Here is a 21,886-nt window from a genome sequence, read left to right on the forward strand (position 1 = left end):
AGCCTGGCCCCACCTCCTACCATCTTCCTACCACCACAACCCCACCTTTCTCCACCACCCCTTTTCAGTTAGTTGCTCCCAATGGGCCAAAGGGATCAGGATCAAACATTCTACTGTAGGAGACTAGGATGACTGGCGTGGGTGTGGGTGTGTTACCTTCCTGCTTAGTGCTTCCTGCTCCTTGTTCCTGTTTGATTCCTGGTTCCTGCTTGCTGAACTCACTGTTCCAGTTTCTCTTCCTTTATGCGTGTACATAACATTGGGGTGTGTGCAGTTACTCAGGGCCTGTAGCTCCAGACCTGCCATTTGGACTGTTGTTATGTTTTGTTCAGGCTGTTGCTGACTCAAGTGGCTCATGGTTATTACACGTTTTGATTGACCACCTACCTGTGTGTCTTGCTTTGATTTCCTTGTGTTTTGGAACTGCTGTTCTCGGGCACATCAGAGTGTAATGTTACGTTGACAAGGACTGTGCCAGCAACAGAGACCTTTGCATGACCACACAAAATGGGGAGGAAGCTTCTTACATAGACCCTGCTTTGCATTGAGACAATATGGTCCCTTTAGGATGGCTCTGCTCCCCAAAAGAGTGAGTTAAAGTGACTCTTGGAGAATATCTGGGTCATGCCAGAGGCCCCGTGCATGAGACATGTGCTTCCCCTGGCCGTTGTGCTCTTGTTGTGCTATGGGTTGTGGCAGAGCTGGCAAAGTACCATTCCAGAGTCATGAAAAGAGGGGATTGGAAATGAGAGGTGTTTTATTTTATGCTAAAGGAGGTGGAGCAGTCTCCTCAGCAGAGTATCACTCCTGAACTCTGTTGGAAAGGAGATTCCAAGCTAGTGAAGGGAAGACTTGGAGAAGGGGTGACATGGTGAGAGTGGCAGATGCTGAATCCTTTGCAGCAGGATTTGGTAGAGATTCAAGTACATTATATGTATTTTTTTTTAAATCTAAACTTCTGTGAATTTTTAACACTTGCAATTCATCTACTAGGCGTAAGCAACAACCTCTTTTTTATTTTTAATTGAACATGTTGAGGTAGACCCTCAGCGCGTGTAAATTGTCCTAGCTTTATTGAAATTAATGGATAATTGACACGAACTGAGAGTCTCCCCATTCTCCCCCCCCCCTCCATATTGTCTCTCTGGGAAAGTTTTGCTTTTGCATGTTTGAAGGCTTGTAACGCACTGCGTTACCGTAAAGAGTTTTAAGGCAACACATGTAATGGATTTGAGGAAACCACAGAACTTTCAAATGACTGTTGCAGGAGAGATCCACAAAGAAATAATCCCAACACATAAATGAAGAAATTACATGGAAGGAAAAAATAAGTGGTTAGGTAAGGAATACTTTTCATTTGGCTGTCTCAAATGCTTACGTGTGATACAGATACAGAGTGATGGCCAGTTGAAAATTCATTCCCAGGCACCTTTAATTATGTGTGTAAAAGAGTGTGTAGAAATAAGGAACTGCAGTTTTCTCGTTAACAACTCACTGTGTTTATACACAGATTGCTGCTTCTACTGATGGTGTATAAGAAAGGTGCAATTATAAGTCTAAGCTTATGTGCTACCATCTTAAAAGCAAAACCAGGAAAACTATTGTCGGGAGGGATTAAATTCTTATTTTAAGGTAATTTCAGTTTTACACAAAGAAATAATAAAAATAACAACTGCCTACTTTCTGGCAAAGCCATCTGCACCACCCATTTCCATAAATTTGTATTCAAGGTGGGGAATATAAGTCCCGGTCAAGAGGGAAAGAAAAGCTTTCTAAAGAGTCTTAGTAAATAACCAGCTTCAGGGTTCAGTGAACAGCTTAGACAACTTGCATGTCAGATAGTGCCAAGAAGTAATTACAGCATTTAAATAAATGTTGGTCACATTTTTTAAAAGATCTGATGGTTCACTATGGGAAATGGATGATTCTTACGTGCCCTCAGCAGAAAAGATGGTTTCATCTTCAAGACTGAGCAGCACCAACCTTTATTTTTATTTACATTTATTAAACTTAAGCTAGATGTATACCTCAGACCCCATTCTGATCTGTGTTATGCCAGAGCAAATTCAGAATAACTAAACTGAGATCAGACCCTATGGGTTTTTATTTACTATGAATTAGTTAGCTGCACTTGGCAATGTTTGTTCAATCTACAACTCTCTCCATTTGTATTCTAATCCGAGTGATTCCACAAAAGCATTGCAAGGAAGAGTTTTCAGTTCTTTATACAAGATGGTTTGTGGCTACCAAATGTTCAGATGGGCTTCTTATTTTTCTAGCTGTCTTCTCAACTGACTCAGTTAATTACTATCTACACCAGAGAGCAGCCAGAAAGACACCAGAATCCAGTCTGTAGTTGAGCAACAATAAAGGGATTCAGAGAACTTTTATCAAAGCTTCCATTAACCCCCTGCTGATGTCCTCAAACAGGATTTTTTTTAGAGAGTGGAAACACAAAAGCTAGTCTGCACAACTGCCCCTGTGTGTCCATTCAGAGGTTTTAAATCTGCACAGTTACTAATTAAAATGCCGTGCAATGTAGCACAAATAAACATAGCCTGTCTCTGAATTCCAGAGTTTCTGCAATGACTCCGGATTTGAGGAACAGGTTAGTAAATTGACCTGGCTGTGGTCAGGGTAGTCCTGTTCCATTCATATATTTAATGGTTAGTTTGTAGCTGTTGTTGAAAAAAGTGTCTCAGATCTATCCATATGCATGAAAAATACTCCCAAGGATTTCATTCTTTGATGTCTTCTGTTTTTCTTTTTCTTTTTGCAGAGAGATTTATTGAGCCATGAGGGCCAAATAGAGCTGTAGCATGTCTACTGGATTCTATAATCAAAGTGGTAATGTTTTGCTGGACATCATAATGCTGAGCTTTCCAGTGAAATTTCTTTCACTCAGATTTGTCACTTCTGATTTGGCCCCACATGTGAACTGGGATGAAGAGAGTCCTCTATTATTGTGGTAGGACTCCAGTGGGTTCCTCCTCCCCAAACAAATCATGTAAATATGTGTCTGCTCTTTGCATACACTTGAAGGATTTCATGGCATCTCTTTAGATTAACGTAATCTGCCTTTATTACTAAATTCAAGAGCTGGCATCTCAAAACTCTGATTTAGTAACCTGCTTGACTGTCGGAGCACTTTGATTCAGAGTCTCTGAGAGTAATATTTTGTAATCTCTAGGTAACAAAAATTGATAGTGTTTTTTAGACATTTCTCTTTTAATAATTCTAGAGAGAAGAAAAGGAAACCAAAGTGTATCTCTCTATTTTTTGTTTCAAAGATTCCTTATGAAAAAGTCTATAGAACTTAACAGAAAAAAATTATAACCATTCTCTAGGCTTTTTGAACTATCCTATAGAATTTAATTAAATATTATATTCCTACTTTTGAAGACTATAGGCTAGTTTACACACACACACAGAGAAAGAAAAGACTATCATTTTCTATTAAAGTCTATAGGTTTTAGAGTAATTTCTATTAAACCATGTTTAATTTTGATAGAACCCTATTGGTTTAATCAGTATTAAATTCTGTAAGACGTTTCCATGAAGGATTACTGCAGACAGAAAAAGTGCTAAAGTTAAATTGTAATATGTAGTGGACATAAATATCCTTTCAAAGATTCCTGAAAATTAGTGGTAAATGTTTTAAATTAACTTTTTTATTATTTTTAATCTATTGTATCCTGTTATAGGAACACGTTAATAAATAACACAATAAAGCAGATTTGGCTGGGTAGTGTGCAAAAGAGAGGGGTTGTACATAACTGTTGTCTAGTATATGAAGCAAGTTTTGTGTAACATCCATTCGTTGTAGCAAACAAATAAAGGCAAGATCTGAAGACAACCCAGAACAATGACTCCCTGGGAAGACTGTGTTTGTCTAGATAACATACCACATTCTTTAAATCTGTCCTCTGAATCAGCCTCCATTTATCTTTCTTAGCATAACAGTGAACACGGACTGAAGGGCCGCATCTTTCCTTCTAGTTATCAAGACTTGGTGCATGCACATAAATAAGACTGTAGGTGAATTGAATTTGCAAGTAGCTGCAGGCTTAACAAATATTCTTTCAGCTCCAAGGATAATTGAGGCCATGGTGATTGGTGGGATTTTGTAGGGTGCTGCAGGATTTTGTGGGTTTTCTATAGAACATCGAAGATGATGCACTGGGCCCTGCAGTGCATTTCCATGAGCATGCCGCACCCTGTTGCTATCGCTGCTGCATGTGCTGAAAGTTAAAAAGGCTGCAATTACGCTAGCGCTGGGAAGAAAGCAGCAAAAGAAGTGATTTGAAGAGAGTGGACCAGGCGCAAAGGGAGACAGCTTCAGAGCTGTTGGCAGATGTGTGATTTATTTTCAACTGGAGATCGTTTTTAGAAATTGAAGAATAGCAAATGTCGCAAACAGTGGAGACTCGGCAGGGTAGGCATTGTCTTGAGTCAGATACAGAATGATCTTTACCTACTGCGGTAAATTGTTCATTTGTGTATTCACTTTCAGATGTCACCAGTTTCCTCTGGGCATAAATAAGGATCACATTTGTGGAAACGTCTGTAACAAAACTGAGCTGAAAAACGGGGTGGAGGGGATGTAAGAGAAGTAGAGACTTAAAAAATGAGAAGTGGTTCACAATTTGTTAGAAAAAGAAACAATGTTGGAATCATAGTTTTTTATGGTGGCGGGGAGACATTTCCCCCCCTACCCTTCTCATTTTCCCCTAATTCTGCCTTATGAGCCTCAAAATAATACTTGGGGCCTTCACTCTGAGAAGAAGAGATCTGCTTCGCATCTTAAGGAGTTCAGCAAAAATGATCAGTCCTCTTCTGATCAACAGCCAGAGGGAATCATTCCGAGGCCTCTTCCCTCAGCTGACGAGCATGCTGGGCCAAGAAATAAAAGGCTAGGATCAGAATACACACTGATCTGTGGTTGGCAAACCACGAGACTGCTGGGCCAAACTGAGGATCGTTATTGTCACTGAATTTTGTTTGCACAACCATTTGGGCTCTGAACTCTTCAATGTCAGCTCTAGCCAGTTTTAAGAGTAATTTTTTAAAAGTTGCTGTTTCCTGTTTTAATCCCCCATGTCTTCATGACTTCACAGGATGTTAGTTTAGCATTGAAATCATTTAGACTTTGAAATAGCGCCAACAGAAAGGAAAAATCCCTCGCAATTATCTCACCTTCCTGACCATTTCTGTTAAGGCAGCCGTCTTGATTTTTTAAGCACTTGCTCCATCTGGGGAGTTTGTAACTGACACAATGGTGGTTTATTAAAATGAATAATTCAGTTGTTTTCAGCACTACACATAAAACCAAAATCAACACAGCTAAAAGCGTGCATGAATTAAAATTGTGTGGCACCTGTGATCTAATCTGTTACTGACACCCTAAAGCAAGATTTAAATTCTAAGGCTGTATGTTTCAAGGCTTGAAGACTCCTCACATTTCCATCCCTCATTCAGTTTTTAACTGAATTAACTGAAGATTGCTCTTGTTTTTACAAAACTATGCAGTGTGCAGAATGAGGGTGTCTCCCTCATCTAGTCTTTGTGTGTTTTATAATTTGCTAACTACAGGTTTCAAATGAAGAAAAGTGGACTTAGTTCCATTCCAGAGAAATATAGGGGAATAAAAAGAGGGGCGTGACCGAGTCCAAGAGAATTGGGCATACCAGATGCTAACTAGCGGCACTGCTTTCTCTGAAAGCACCAACTCCCCTTTCATCCCTTGAGGTGGTCCGTCAGGAAGAGAGATTAGGCACACTGGCAAGGCAGTGTGGCAAAGCTTGCCGTGCTGGTATCCGTGCTGTAACTATTCGTGGAAGAACCGAGGGATCCATCTTCTAATGTTGTCACACTGGCACTTTGCACAAAGCATTACATTACCTTTTTTAAAGTTGTGAGTATGAAAAACCATTAAGCTTGATTCAATGTGGAGCATTTCTCAGCTGTTCACAAAAGCCTGTGATGGAGATCATGCCATGTGCAAAAAGATCATCTAACCTTTGCACTCAAGACAGTGGCCTCACTTAGGCAGGAAAGCTAATAAAATTTAAATCTTTAGATTGTTCAGTTTAAATGTAAATACTTAAACGTGAACTTGCTGGAGGAACTTTGATGGCTTTAAAACTCCTTTCCACCCTCAGACTGTAAAGCAGGAGCTGAAGCTTTATGTTGCTCTTTGATGTTTGCAGGCACCATACGCTCAAAAGTGCATATTTAAAATCAAGCCTTCAGTTGCTGTTGAAGCCTGTGACCTGCCTGTATCACTGTCAGGGTAAAAATGCTTATCATTTTATTATCTTCCTTCCTCTGAGGTTCTTGGCATTTTTTGTGTTGTATGATTGATTCAAGAAGTACAAATGGTTCAGCCTAACTCCTTTTGAGGTAGCCATAGCACATTCGAAGCCAGGGTGACACCACCTGACCAAATCTGTTTACACAAGTAAGAAAAGCTGCTTTAGCAGAATGATCAACATATTATATTTTTGTCTAAAAGGTACTTCTGTGTGGGAGAGCTTCAAAAGCTGACAAGTGAACAGTGCAAAAGGCTTGTATTTATCTGGATTTCTAGGCAGGCTCTTAAACAGTCCTGTCTATAAAATCTAATATTCTTAATTCTGAGAGTAAATGGCAAAGAAAATTATTCACCAGGTATAGATTATCTGGACATCTACGTTCCAAGTAAATAAAAGACAACTGTATGGGAAATGCAGAAAATGTGTCTCATTGAGGAATTTCACCATGAAGTGTGGTGCCCTAGAAATAAAATCGTTCATTTGTGCCATAGTGGATTAAACGTTCATGATTACTGCTGAAATAACTAAGTGCTCAGATGTCATGGTGGTAAAGGCAGAATAAGGACTGAAGAAAAGAGAAAAATTCCATATTGACACACATGAGATCTGAGACATTAGGCATGGAGCCAGAGCTATCCCTTCTAATAAGGGACAAGTGGTCACTCTGGTATTTAAAGACTATTGTTAGCATATCTTACATAGTTTTACTGATCCCTGATGCACTATATCCGTCAGAAGTGGTTTAAAAGCTGCATACAAGAAACTATTTATGGAGCACAACAACAGGAAGTTTTATTGGTCCTACAAAACCCAGAAACAATGCTTCACATTCTTGAGGGCCATCTACTGGAACCTTGCCCAGTAACTATTTACATATATAGGCATCTATACCATAGAGCAGTGGTTCTCAAAGCCAGTCTGCCGCTTGTTCAGGGAAAGCCCCTGGCAAGCCAGACTGGTTTGTTTACCTCCCGTGTCCGTAGGTTCGGCTGATCGTGGCTCCCACTGGCCGCGGTTCACCGCTCCAGGCCAATGGGGGCTGCGGGAAGGGCAGCCAGCACGTCCCTCGGCCCACACTGCTTCCCACAGCCCCCGTTTGCCTGGAGCGGCAAACTGTGGCCAGTGGGAGCCGCGATCAGCCAAACCTGTGGACGCGGCAGGTAAACAAACCAGTCCAGCTCACCAGGGGCTTTCCCTGAACAAGCAGCAGACCGGCTTTGAGAACCACTGTTCTACACCAACAAGTAGAACTGTTGGCTTGTGGAGAATAGAGTCTGGTGCATCTTCTAACATGACAGAGTAATGTGTGCTCTCCACATGCCCCTAGCCAGAATTCAGCCCATGGGATGCTACTTTAATATGATCCGTTCATGCTGTCCCTCAGAACAGGTTTTAAACCTGGAGTCAATGTTAAGGGATGTCCCAGCTATCTCCCATTATCATGGCTACCTGTCCCACATTCTGCTATTCTCTTTATCCACTGTAATCTATTAAAGGGACATTGTTGCCCTGTTTAAGCTGCCGAATTTGTTTCTCTTTTATGTTGAGGCAAATTCTAATCTCAGCTACAGGTAGAAGTAACTCCACTGCGGCCAGTGGCTCAGTACCTGCCCAGGTTAGGGAGCTGGCAGCTAATTCCAAATTTACAAGCTGCTTATGGCTGTAGAATTTCTTTAAAGCAATTTGCAGGGCTAAATCCATCCACCACTTTTGTGTTAATAGACATTTAGGAATGTTTCTTTGCCTATTCCCCCGTCCCCACCCAGCAATTGTAATGTTCAGACAGATTTTTTTCGAACTGAAAGACTTGTTTTCCTGTTTATTTTAAACTGGCATTCATACATACAGGAAAAATACACACAGTATCCTGCCATGTTTCTGTTGGCAAGTATCAAGTTATCCTTGTCAGAACATGCCAACAGGATTTCTTAGCAAGCTAGCAGAAAGAAAACAAGCGGTGCTCAGACTAAACAGACCCCATGCTTGGGTGTAATGCAGGATTCTTGTTAAACACTGCTCCCCTAAATGATGCTCAGCAGATTCTGTGTTCGTTTGGTTTATAGCTGTTCTGTGGGAATGCGGAGTAGTGATTACAGATTCAAGTCTTTGGAGTTAATCCAGATATACTCTATTGTAACTGAGATCAGAATTTGGCCCTCAGAGATTAATAGCCAGGTTCTCTAATTTTTGTTGTCCCCAGTGGATGCAAAGCCAGTGTAGCTGTCTCCTGCACCACCCCTCTGCCACTGAAGCTTCTGATATAAGCTACAGGCGGGCACTAGTAGGTATGTCTACACAGCAAATAAATAAATAAAATAAAAAATGAATGTGTCAGGGAGTCTCTGGGCTTGGACCAACTAACTCGGGCTTGTTCTTTCGGCCTAAAAATATCAGAGTAGACATTCCTGCTTGCGCTGGAGCCCAGACTCCCAAGACCCTCTTCCCTCACCAGGTTTCAGAGCCTGGGCTCCAGTCCACGGGTGGTGAGTTACATAGTCCCGTGGTGCCTATGCTCCAGGAATATTCAGGGCCCAGGGGCCAAGCTCCACCTATGTACAGGGCTGGGTCTCTCCCCTGGCCCCGTGTGCCCCCCCTGTATGCCTCCCCCGGAGCATCTCCCACCCCCGAAGGCAGCCCAGAGCCTGCACCCAAACTCCCTCCCAGAGCCCGCTCCCCACACCCTCTCATGTACCCCAACCCCTTGCCACAGCCCAGAGCTCACACCCCTCCCACACCCAAACTCCCTCCCAGAGCCCGCACCCTTCCCGCACCCAAACTCCCTCCCAGAGCCTTAGGCAGGTGTGTGTCTGTCAGGAGGTGTGGGGGGAGGAGGGGAGAGGGAGGATTTGGACCTGTTCTGGGCCCCACCAAAAATTATACAAACCTGCCACCTTCCTCCAGCCCAAATGTATACCTGGCTCTTTTTTAATCCTGTAGTTGACCTGGGCTCTGAGATTTGTTGCTGGAGGTCTTTTTTTTTTCCCCCCAGTGTAGATGTACTCAGTGTGTTCTGACAATCACCAGCTAACAGACAGCCCCTGAGGCTCCATAACCAGCTTCATGTCATTTAGAGCAGTCCCAGTGCTGCTCTAATCTATGGCAAGACTGGAATCTCACTCAGGGATCCACAACAGGTTCTTTGTGGTTCTTCTCTCAGCAGATGTGGTGTGCCTCTGAGAATGAAGGTCAGGACAGAGGCGACACGGGGGGGAGGGGTGCACAGGGTCACATGCCCCTCCCCCTCAGATTTCTGCCAGGGTTTATATGTCGTGGCCTGAACTCCACTGCATACCACCAGAACCTTTAAATTGTGCCCCTCCCCCCACTATCAACAGTCTCTTCCAGGACAGGATAGTAAGAGGCACTGCACTCCAGTGATGGAAATTAGAGCAGCCTTAGGGCCATACTGACCATCAGCATTGATTGGGGGCAGAGGAGTCAGGAAGCTGCTGAAAAGTCACGTCGGCTACCCCATCAGGTAAACTCAGCAGAGCTCCATCACACCTAAGCATCTGCTTGTGGATTTTAAAGCCTGTGAGATGTATTTGAAAACTGAAAAATCCCTGGTTAGTGTGGCAGAGGTTATATAATGGCTTCAGGAATCAACCATCATATTTGGCATTTTGCAAATTTCAAACTGAGATTCCTTTCAAAAGGGACTTTTTTGGTCAATGACCCAAGGTTTGCTGTAAGCTTTTAACTTGATGGGAGTGAGAGCCAGCTTTTGAGGTTCTGCAACACTCCCAAAGCAGGTGAGTGCTCTTACTAGAAGGAAAGAAAATTGAAAGGAAAATTTTAGCTTTCTTGTTTACATTTTTTAAAAAAACAACCCTTATATTTCTATCCCTTTTCCTTCTGAAGGAAAATATAATTGATGTGAACCAATCACTTGACCCGAGAGCTTGTCACTCCTTTATCCTAAAGATCACAGGTTATCCACAGTGAGTGGCTTTTAGAGTCTGGAAAAAACCATAACCATATGTCCCTTGGTTTTGGGGACTATCTCATGTATAGGTGGCAGTACCACCCAGGCTATTGCTTATGGCACTAGAGCCACTGTAACCGGCTACTAGTCAGCTATCTCTGAGTCAGTTCTTTTACTGAGCAGCTCGCATGTCCTCTGGCCACAAGGAGGTTCCGGGAAGCCGAATAGCATGAGAAGCAGCATGGTCTCGGCGAAGGATTGAGAGCAAGAGACTAATCCCAGCTTTCATGCTGATTTGGGTCACATAAACCCAAAATTTTCAAACTTGGGTGCCTAATGTTAGGCATCTAATTCCAGAGATGTAGATTTAGATGCGTCACTTTAATCTTCATGTTTGAAAATGCTTATCTTAAGCGCTCTGTGCCTCAGTTTCCAAATGGAGGAGAGTAGCAGACCAATCATCTTTCTTGCCGGGAGACAACAACAGCTAGCAGGAGACTGCAGAGGAAGGAGGATTGTGTGAAGACAGAGGATTATAGAGTGTTTTTTGAGGCCTTCTGTGGCTCAGATAAGCAACCACAAAAACAACGAGTCCAGCGGCACCTTATAGATTAACAGATTTATTTGGGCATAAGCTTTTGTGGGTAAAAAGCCAACTTCTTCATATGCATGGAGTGAAAATTACAGGTGCAGGAATTATTATACTGACACATGAAGAGAAGGTAGTTACCTTACAAGTGGAGAACCAGTGCTGACAGGGCCAATTCAATCAGGGTGGATGTAGTCCACTCCCAATAATTGAGGAGGAGGTGCCAATTCCAGGGGAGGGAAAGTTGCTTTTGTAGTGAGCCAGCCACTCCCAGTCCCTATTCAAGGCCAAATCAATGGTGTTAAATCTGCAAATGAATTTTAGTTCTGCAGTTTCTCTTTGAAGTCTGTTTCTGAAGTTTTTTTTGTTCAAGTATAGCTACTTTTAAATCTGTTACAGAATGTCCAGGGAGATTGAAGTGTTCTCCTGCTGGCTTTTGTATGTTACCATTCCTGATGTCCGATTTGTGTCCATTTATTCTTTTATGTAGGGACTGTCCAGTTTACCCAATGTACATGGCAGAGGGGCATTGCTGTCACATGATATCACATTAGTAGATGTGCAGGTGACTGAGTCCCTGATGGTGTGGCTGGTGTGGTTGGGTCCTCTGATGGTGTTGCTAGAGTAGATATGGGGACAGAGTAGGCAATGTGGTTTGTTACAGGGATTGGTTCCTGGGTTAGTGGTTCTGTTGTGTGGTGTGTAGTTGCTGGTGAGTATTTGCTTCAGGTTGGGGGGCTGTCTGTAAGCGAGGACTGGCCTGCCTCCCAAGGTAAGCAACCAAACTTATTTCACTAGTTCTTCTGTCACTAGTTCATTTGTTACAGTAACACAGGAAGTGGGTTCATATGGGGAGGGTACTGTTTTCTGATCATTAAGATGCATGTTAAAAATAACCTAAAATTTACTAGGCTGCATACACTGTTCCCAGATCCCCAGCATGGAAAATGGCCCTGGAAAAAAAATGTTAACAGTCATGGGGAGGGAGGGGTATGTAATGTAGTTATGTGTCAGTCCCAGGATATTAGAGAGACAAGGTGGGTGAGGTAACATCTGTTATTGGACCAACTTCTGTTAGTGAGAGACACAAGCCACATATAGAGTAGGGGTGGTTATTGAGAGTTCTAGCCCAGTTTTTCAAAAGTGCACACACATCTAGCTTGCAGTTAGGATTCAGATGTGCACAACTGTGCTCACGTGCATTGGGTGTTTCACACAGGCATGTTGTCACACATATATTCGAAAACTTGGCCTTACATAGTTCCCATTGATGGTTCTCTGTGGTAGTTACCTGAGAAGAGAATTTGGTCCCTCAGGCGAAAAATGTGAACACACCCCTTTAGAAGGTGATTGCTCAGAGCCCAAAGCACTCACAGTCAGGTGTCCGTGCCTGTCATTCAAAAATAAGGTTCAATCAGTAAAGCTCATCCAAGCTTTTGGAATCATTGCCCAAGCACTCTGGTAAAGAGACTGCAGTGGGTAAGAGGCTTTATAGATTGGTAGGCAGCAGAACAAAACACCTTAATTTAAGAAAGGACAGAAGAGATGCCTTTTAAATTCAGTCTCGTTCATGTAAAAATACAGGGCTAAATTCTGACTCCTTTCACGTCAGTGAGACGTCTCTCAAATGCCGGTTCTATCCAACATAAGTAAGTTACAAGAATCTGGCGCACATCATTTTTGCTTTTAGAATCCTTTTAAAAACATGCATGCACCCTTTCTCTTCAAACATCCTATTCATGCTGTGAGGTTACTTAATATAGTTTTGAAAATCAGATTTAAAAGAACATTACAAGGTGTAGATTCAAAGAAAAATCCTTGTGCATATCAGGTTTCTTGCATTAGCTTTTCATTTCAATAAATAGAAGATCTTATTTTATGTCTCCTTTGCTTTCTGAAGATTTTTTTTCTGCTTTAATCCCTCATATGTATAATACATTAAAGTCATTAATAATGAAGTAGGCTTTTAGCATCTACCCTGGAAGGTAAAACCCTTAATCACAGTAACATCATTAGTGCATTCAAGCATTTAATTTTGATGTCGGACAGCATTTTAAAGCACATAGCCATTGATAAGAACAAATAAGTGTTGTTATGTTTAATTGAGGGGGAAGCATGAAAAACCCTAAACTTCAAGTAATTAAATTTAAATATGTCATTTGAATTTAGCTGAGGTAATGTATAAACTGAGGTATATTTTTCAATCAGTGAAAGACCTCTTGAGTAAGCATGATACATTTAAATTCAAATCCTGGGGAGTAGAAAGTAAACCCTGCTGCGGTTAAGAAGGTAACTTGACTAAAACACTGAGCATTGTGTGCCTTTGACATCCAAGTGCTCAGGTTTCAAGTACTTTCATAAAGGGCTGTTTTCACTCCTGGCTGCTTACAGGCCAGAGACCTCTCATTGCAACTGTTTATTTCCTGTTGTTGTCCCCCTCCCGATACTAATATGAACCGGTAATGAAACACTGTCATGCTGCCTCTGCCCTCCTTTCAATTGCCCCAAAACTGTTATAATTCAGGGCTTGTTGGCCCTAGGAAATGGCTTTATGGCACTTGGGTGAAATTTCTGTAGTGCATCTGCTCTCTCTCCCCGTTTGTAGGCCACAAGCACAGAACTGTAGTAATAAAACTATTAGTAGGTGTTTATTGGCAGGTTATTGAGGAAGTAGATAAAAGAACATTGCTGTATTCACATCAGTATGGGGGTGGAGTTTTTAAAGGAGACAAATTGCTGAGCTTTGAACTTAAAAAAGTTATACTTAGCCATTTTGTCAAAGGGAATCTCCTTTTATTTCACACCAAAGTATCTCCAGTCAGTCTTCACTGTGAAATATACTGGTTTGGTAGAATTTCTACACAGTATGTAACATTTTAGTATGTATGTGTCTGCCTACAGACATGTATATTAGATGCGGGGAGTTGTAACTTGGTATTATTTTGGCAACAATGTTTCACTTCTATACCACTTGATGTATTTCTCTCTGTTGAGCACCTCCAATGATAACAGATTTCACGAGGCATACTTTTTTAGAAATTGAGGTCCATAATAGCTGTGCTGCTTGGATGTCTGGAGGAGAGTAACATTCCAGTTACATAGTTTGTGATCAACCAATTGCTTGTCCAGATATTGAATTAAAAAATAAAAGACACTTTTTTTTCATTAGAGAGACAAGGTGGATGAGGTAATATAGTTTATTGGAACAACTTTGGTTGGTGAGATAGACAAGCTTTCGAGCTTACATAGAGCTCTTCAAGTCTGGAAAATGTACCCAGAGTGTCTCAGCTAAATACAAGGTGGAATAGATTGTTTAGTATAAGTAGTTAACACATATTTTAAGGGACCATTCAAGATGAAGTAGCTCATTAACATCTTTCCAGTAATGGGGGGGGGTGGGGGGGGGAGTATTGCTAATCTGCTGTGTGTGTGTGCGTGCGGAAAATGAACCTGATTTCCATTTTATTAGCTAAGCAGTGATGTTACTGCAAAGCAAAGCAAGGAGAATGTGCCCTTGGTTTAGAAGCCATTGGGTTATCAAGCAAGAGAGTTGCATTACCAATCCCAGTCATGTCACATATATAACTTGATGGAACACACCTGAATCCTCCCTGTTGGTTTATGTTTATAGTCTCCTCTGTCATCCAGTATCTGTCTGTGCACATGAGATACAGAGACAGACAGACAGAGAGAAAGGGTCTGGAGGCATTTCTAACGGAGATGCCAAGCTGTCAAATAATAAATCAGGAAGAGACTCCCTGATGGCTTCACTTCAGCAGGAAGACTCCCTTTTGTGACTATGTGTGTGGTGTCTACTGGTTATTTTCACTCTCATCAGACCTGTCTGATACGGTCAAGTAGGTTTGAAGCTTTCACGTTCAATTTTCCCTTCATTTATTGTGACTATTTTATTTCTCTGTCTTTCTCTGTAGTTTTCAGGAATACACATTACATCCTCCTTTCTCTTTTGACTACTTTCATGGATCTTCATCTCAGAGTTAAAAAAAATAAAAATCTGTATTTTTCTAGGGTTTCAGGGACAAAAGAGGAAATACATTCAATTTAGGAAGACCTCTAATCTCTGGTTATACAGAATGGCTTTGCTAGATAAGATTAAAAATTTCATGAATGTCTCTCTTCATCCCTGGAGACCCCACCATTTGTATCAGCTATTGTCAGTAGTGGCAGGGCTTGATAATAGCTGGCTAGAGACATGGCCACACAGCAACACAACAAGAACCAGGCAACCTGTTTCATAAATCTTCAGCAAACCCATTCCCCCAGCAGAGCTGTGAATCTGTTACTGTCATAGTCCCAGGGAAAATGCTTTGTCCTCCAACCAGTCAAAAACTGAACTTCAGCACTATCAAGGGCCCAATTGGAGTGCACATTGAGAAATATTCCATTGTCTTTTTAATTGTAACCCTTATTATTAAACATGGATGTAAATTTGAGTTGAATTTTGTTGGATACATGACTAATTTTCCAAAATCATGTTTCCTTTCTGCCCTGTCAGTGGAATTGGAAGTGTATGGTACTGTGAACCAACTGTAACTAGCTATCATTTTTATATAGGGACAGTTACCATTGGAGTCTTATTCACAGTACACCAGATTCTGATGTCTTCTTCATGGTGGGTAGCACCTGGCTCCCCAAGTAGTCCCATTAAAGTCAGAATCTGACCATCTGGAATAAGCCCATTGACTTCAGTTGGACTACTCACAGGCTATGGTACTTCACAGCATGAGTTAGGGTGGCAGAAAAACTGGCCCATATGCAAGAATGAGATGCAAGAATCCTAGTGTTTATGGGAGAAGCTGAATTTGTAAACAGTGGGCTCTCACTGAAACAAAAGTCCCTCAACTTCAGAGGGACGAGGATTGAGCCAAAGGTCAATATCCCATTTCTTGTAATGTTAGTAGCTAGTGAAATGACACCAGTTAATAGTGGAAGGTGAATAGGTGGAATTGCTGTGGAGCCAGAGCTAACAATTCCAAGGCCTCATGCGGCATGTTTAGTAGAGGTCAAAAATGAGCCAACATCTCCTAGTATGTTAGCCTCTTACAGGGCTTTGGCTGCAGGCATGGTGTAACATCACAGTACTTGGATCACCATGCTGTTACTTCGGAGACTCCCACTCTAGTATGGACCAGAATCCAAGAATGGGCTTGTTAGAGAATCTTTCGGTAAGAATAAAAGCTCACTGTGCTGTAGGTAATAGCAGCAAAAATAGCAGCTTTATGCGCAAACACAAGTCTTCTCTTCAAGAGACGTTTTAATTCCCGGCAGTGCTATAGATTCACAAAGCCCATTGAGTAGGAAAGCTACAATTAAAAATACATGATCCTCATTTAAAAATAAAATATTGCTAATATACAGTTTTTCTTTTTTCTTGTCAGCTCCGTCTCCAATTGCTTTGATACAGGCTAAAGAAATAACAAGGCACAGTGTTGCATTGGCCTGGCTGGAACCTGACAGGCCAAATGGAGTCATCTTGGAATATGAAGTCAAATATTATGAGAAGGTATTACTCAGAATGATCAGATGAGGTTTGTTTCCATTACAGCCATTCCCAGATAGGATCTCATTATTGGGACCAAATAGGTTTGATTTCAGAATCATATGCAATTAGGGATTTCATACACTTGAACAGTTACACTGAATAATGAGAATAATATACTGCACTCTCCTCTAACAGTGTATTTGGGTTTTTCTTTTTTTCTCCCTTAGAACCAGGTTTTTACAGAGAGCATATTTATAATGAGAATCAATATAGCTGAGAAGTAGTGATACATTAGCCTTACGTCAGAGATAGAAGTGTAATAATGAAGCATGTAACACAGTAATAATAATAAGATCTGTTTAAGTCGATGGCTTCTGCTTAGAGTGATGGTGTGGGTTTGATGGCTTTTAATAGAAAATAAGGAAAAGAAAATTACATTCTTTAGTCTTTCCAAGTTATAGGGAGACATTATTTCTACAAAATAATTTGTCTCTCCTCAAGTACAGAACTATGAAAAGAGCTATTTGCTTTCACGGTTGCCTGGAAAATGAACAGTTACCTTTTCTTTCTCTCCCTCTCTTTTTTCTTTTTTTAAAGGTAATTGCTTATTTGCCTCCCTAATAAAGCCAGAAAGGGCAGCTGATTTTCACTGAAACTAGATTACAACATTTTCTGACACATTTTCCAGCCTGAAATAGACTTTAAGACATGGGCTTTCTGGCAGACATTTCCCAAGGGTTTCTTGGATATGTAGCTCCTGGCTGGAAGAGAGGAAAAAGAAAGAGTGAACGAGAATAAAATGTTATTTGTTCATCAGCAGGATCATGATTGAAGACCTGGCTACTTTCCAGAGAATTTTCTCGTTCAATTTCTGAAACAGACATTAGACCTACCATCATTAGACATACCATCCCCATCATCCTTTCTGTCCATCCCCAAGCCCCCCTTTTAAAACCCAGTACTAGTAAGGGTAACAACAAAAACCTTTTCAGGATCTTTTGAAAAGTTCATTGCTATTAGTCATAGCCTCAGCACAGATTTGGCAGCAAACTGGGGATCCAGGGTTCACTGTGCCTGGAGACATTTTTGTGTGCCTCACCCCTGTGCTCTGTTGCTCCTAGGACCAAAATGAGCGCAGCTATCGCATTGTGAAGACAGCCGCCAGGAACACAGATATCAAAGGCCTGAACCCTTTGACTTCATACGTGTTTCATGTGCGAGCCAGGACAGCAGCGGGATATGGGGACTTCAGTGGGCCATTTGAGTTCACGACTAACACAGGTAACAACATGTGCATCATTGGCAGAGGGCTGACAGTAGATACATTCCTTCCCCCATATCTTTCTTTCTTTCTTGACTCTATGCATATACTGAATATGACTGAGCTGCTTATTGGGAGTTTGACTTCATTTATTCACTTGAATGTGGCATCCATATTGTGACATACTCCTGCGTGGCACTATGATTTGTAAAAATGGCTGTTGACTGCCATTTCCTCTGATCCGGCCTTAGTAAATGTGACGTTGCACAGTTATTTGGATGTGCTGCATACTGGATGCAAGATGCTTACAAATCTTAATGAAGAAATCTGAATGTGGTAGGGTAGAAGTACACACTATAAATGTTCTGAAGTTTTTTCTCTCATTGATTCATGGAGATTTATATTTTCAACTTCCTTTAATGATAATATGAATTATTTGCATAAATTTCCAGTGTGTCTCATCTAGAGAAGGATAAACCCCAGTTACTCTCCTTTTTTAATGTACTCTCCTTTTTTTTATGTGAATCAGTGAGGTATGTTGTGTGTGTCTCCTTACTTCTGTGTTTTCTCTTAAACAATTTTGCAAAGGGAGGCATTTGTAGGTTGTGCTATCTGTGATTAGGTTCTCATTTGTTTAAGTCAAGGTAACATGTAATAGTCCACAAAAATGTGAATGGAGTGTTTGCTTCCTAAGACACCGGAAGGAAGAGGATATGACCGAACCTGTTTCTTTAATTTCCATTATGCAGGTCTGTTTAAATCACTTCAGGTCACGTCATTCTGTGTTAACTTCCCTCAGGCATGGCATGAGAAAACTTAAAATAGTCAATCCACCAGGCAGAGGGAAGACATTTTAAAACAACTTGCTCTGTTTGTGTCAGTGAGGAATGAGCATCTGGTCCATTAAAAAAAAATAAAGTAAACTGGGAAGCAATTCAGTGGGCAATAAAATAGGCATTATACCCTCTGACTGAGAATGGAGGGGCGAAGGAGAGGAAGTCCTTGTTCTCAGGGAGTTGAAGTTTCCCAAACCATTATCAAGCATAATGTCTTTAACTAATTAGGGCCCTCCTGGAAAATTATGTTGAATGAATACATAATGAAGGCCTGAGACTGGCTTTGAGTAATACCCTGAACTGCCTCTGCAAATCAGAACACAGCACCAAGTGTTGCTGTGACAATTTTGTACTGTAGGTGGCTGTGCCCTAGGTGTGTGACACTAACTGATGTCTTCTCTATCTCTAGTTCCTTCCCCCATTATTGGTGATGGTACCAATCCCACAGTGCTTCTTGTCTCAGTGGCTGGCAGTGTTGTTCTCGTGGTCATTCTCATTGCTGCTTTTGTCATCAGCAGGAGGTAAGAACTTAAACCTCTCTCTCTCCCTCTCTCTTTCATAAGGGAGCTTTTTGTCTCATCCAAACAAAGCTGAATTCTTTGATTAGCATCATAAACAGTGCATTTGCATTACAAGCCCTCTCCCATGTAGCTTTGATCTTCTCAGCATAAGTACCACAGCAGTATGTAATGTAATGGTAATAGTTCCAGCACTATTTGCCCTTCAAATGCAAAGCTGATTTCTGTAACTGGGATTGAGAAGCAAGCCAACTGGATATTGTAATTTGATGTTGAGTTTAATGAGTCTGAGTACAGGGGATCTTCTTGGGTTGGCTTGTTACATGTAGGGGAAGGAAAGCAGTACTGCAGTGAAGTAACGTGCATCAAGAACCTCAAACGGTCTTGCTTGGGTGTTTTTGATTTTAATACCCCCAGTTGTCTGTACATGTCTGCATCAGCCATTGGGGTAGTTCTTCCACTGTGGGGAAGAAAGGCTCTACAGAGAAGCCATAGGCACTCAATACTTCGTATACAGTAACACACCAGACTGGATCCATGGCTTCCATTGTCAGGCAGAACCATAATCTCCCATCAAGCACACGCTGCTGCTCCCAAAACAAGGTTCACCCCTCAGAAAAACCATTACAACATCTCATATCAGAGAGGAGAGAATACAAGTTGGCGCACTCTCCATATAGGGTCTGATCACATTAGCTATAAATGGGCACAGCTTCCTTCTGATTTACTCTTTCACTTCAAATCATCTTAAAAAGAGCAGTTAAATCAGTGTGATTATAATATCTGGTAAGTAGTCATGCATTGTAATGGCTTTCGGTGGGTGTTCAGCTCAACGCATCCGTGCTGGCAGGAAAAAAGAGGAAAAGAATATATGAAAATGTAATGCAGAGAGACAGGTTTATTAAAAGCCATTGCAACAGAAAATAGCATCACCAGGGCTTGATGACTTAATCTCCTCTCTGCTTTTATTGATCACTTTATTATTTAAGGCCAGATTGATAGCGGGATACATTGGATTTCTAATTATGAGTCGCCACCTTGGAGAATTGAGCCTGTCGAGTTGTTCTGAGATGATTCCTTCCCCACCTCCCCCAATAAAAAAAAATGTCACTTCTCAAGGCTGATAAACACGGCTTGGTGATTGGCCCTCAATGGATCACTTTTTAGAAAATGAAATGTCAACCCCTTGCCCTAGTATTGATTCTCTTTAGTATCGGCCATAAAGCTGTCAAAGGAAAGGCTGCCTGGAGCCTGGTAGCTGACAGACTCGCTGATGCTGATGCATACTCAGCCAGTTCTTCTCCCCACTCAGGCTGTCTGTTTAGTTATCGCTGCCTAGAAGTGTTTAAACTGGACAAAACACAGATAAAGAGCAGGCTGGTAGCCAGGACCAAAGGCTGGCCTAAATGCTGGTGGGAATGCAGATAAGTTAGTCAAGTGGCAGTGGGTTCAAAGATGCCCCACAGCTCTGCCTCAGTAGGTTTTAAAGAGGCTGTGGAAGAGAAAAGACATAACAAAGTAAATGAAATGCCAAGGCAGTAAAAAACCATGAGGCCCCTTCCTGGGATGTTCTGTGAATATCAGTGCATTTAGGATGTTTATCATAGCACTACATGCCTACATCCATTTAGCTCCAGTAGTTGGGAGTAGCTATTGATAAACAAAGCCCAGTTTTCAAAAGCGGATGCCTTAATGGGGCACCTGAGGCCAGATCTGCACTAGAAACTTTTGCCAGTATGGCCATATTGGTAGGAGAGGTGAATTTGTGCAACATTTCTATACCAACAGAAGCCCAAGAGTAGACATTGTTATACCAGCATAAAAGGACTTTTGGCAGCATAGCTTATTTTGCTCACCAAACCACCTGCACCAGGAGGCTTTGCCAGCGTACCTACACCCGCAAACCTTTTCTAGTGTACACCTGGACTAAATCTCTTAGTTGTGCCAACAGGTCTGCACTTAGGTCTGCACTTATACAAACCTCCATTCTGTGCAGCTGTACTGATATCAGTATCAAGATGTGGGATAGGGATATCCATTTAGGGTGCCCACATTTGAAACTGGGCTTAATATTATCATTTAGCATTAAGTCAAATCAGTGCTCAAAAATCATCTTACAGCGGAAACTTTCCAAAGGACCGTGCTGTCTGCTACCTCCGACAGCCCGAGAATATGTTGTTCTCTTCTGTTCCTGGGAGAGTTTGTTAACATTAGGATTAATCCACTTAAGGGTTAGTTTAAACTTGCGTAGATTAAGTCATGTAAATTCATACAGCAAAGGACAGATGGCACCTTAAGCATTTCTACAAAGCTTCCTACAAGCACACCTCTAAATTCAGACTATTTCAAATGTAGCTTTTGGGGAACATTTGGAGCAAGAGGATGAGGCTTTATTTTCAGAAGGGAGCTGAGTGGAGAAAGATGGCTTTTACGAACCCTTTTTTGGTTATCTAATTAAATTATTTTTTTTTTAATAAATGAAAAGAGGTCTCTTGGGTAGTAGATTGGTTTACCTTCCACTCTCTGAATTTGTTGCAGACACAGCAGCAAAATGAAGACAGATTGAGGCATGGAATTATGTGGCAGGCTGCAGCTTTTATTAAACTTTAGCACAGGCAAGGAGTACTACCCGCCCATCTCCCACACTCTTCTATACCAGCCATTTAATTGGTTCTAGTGAAGGGATTACAGGGCTCCTTACCGTATAACCTGTATCTTGGGGTAGGCTCTCCTTAGCCTACCCCACACCCCCGGACTCTGCTCTCTCTCTCTGAGTCCTAGCACCTTTCCCCCCACAACCCCTACAAGGGGGAGGGAGGGTGCAGAAGGGTGGGGACCATGAGGGCCACAAGGTCTCACCCTGTCCCTTAAGCCCAAAGCCCATCACCAAATTGCAGGTGTTTTACTGTGGGAACTGTTGATTTAAGCCTTTCATCTGCA

At 41.7% G+C, this 21,886-nt stretch overlaps 1 protein-coding gene across 1 annotated transcript in view; it reads left to right on the forward strand.

Moving 5' to 3' along the window:
• Positions 1-21,886, forward strand: part of EPHA4 (EPH receptor A4) — a 129,559-nt gene that overhangs the window by 81,132 nt on the left and 26,541 nt on the right. The window contains exons 6-8 of the mRNA XM_074963948.1: positions 16,228-16,352; positions 17,453-17,612; positions 18,838-18,949. Coding sequence (XP_074820049.1) covers positions 16,228-16,352; positions 17,453-17,612; positions 18,838-18,949 — 397 coding nt within the window. The remainder of the gene's footprint in view (positions 1-16,227; positions 16,353-17,452; positions 17,613-18,837; positions 18,950-21,886) is intronic.

This window comes from Natator depressus, chromosome 9 (assembly GCF_965152275.1).
Source record: "Natator depressus isolate rNatDep1 chromosome 9, rNatDep2.hap1, whole genome shotgun sequence".
Classification (NCBI taxonomy): Eukaryota; Metazoa; Chordata; order Testudines; family Cheloniidae; genus Natator; species Natator depressus.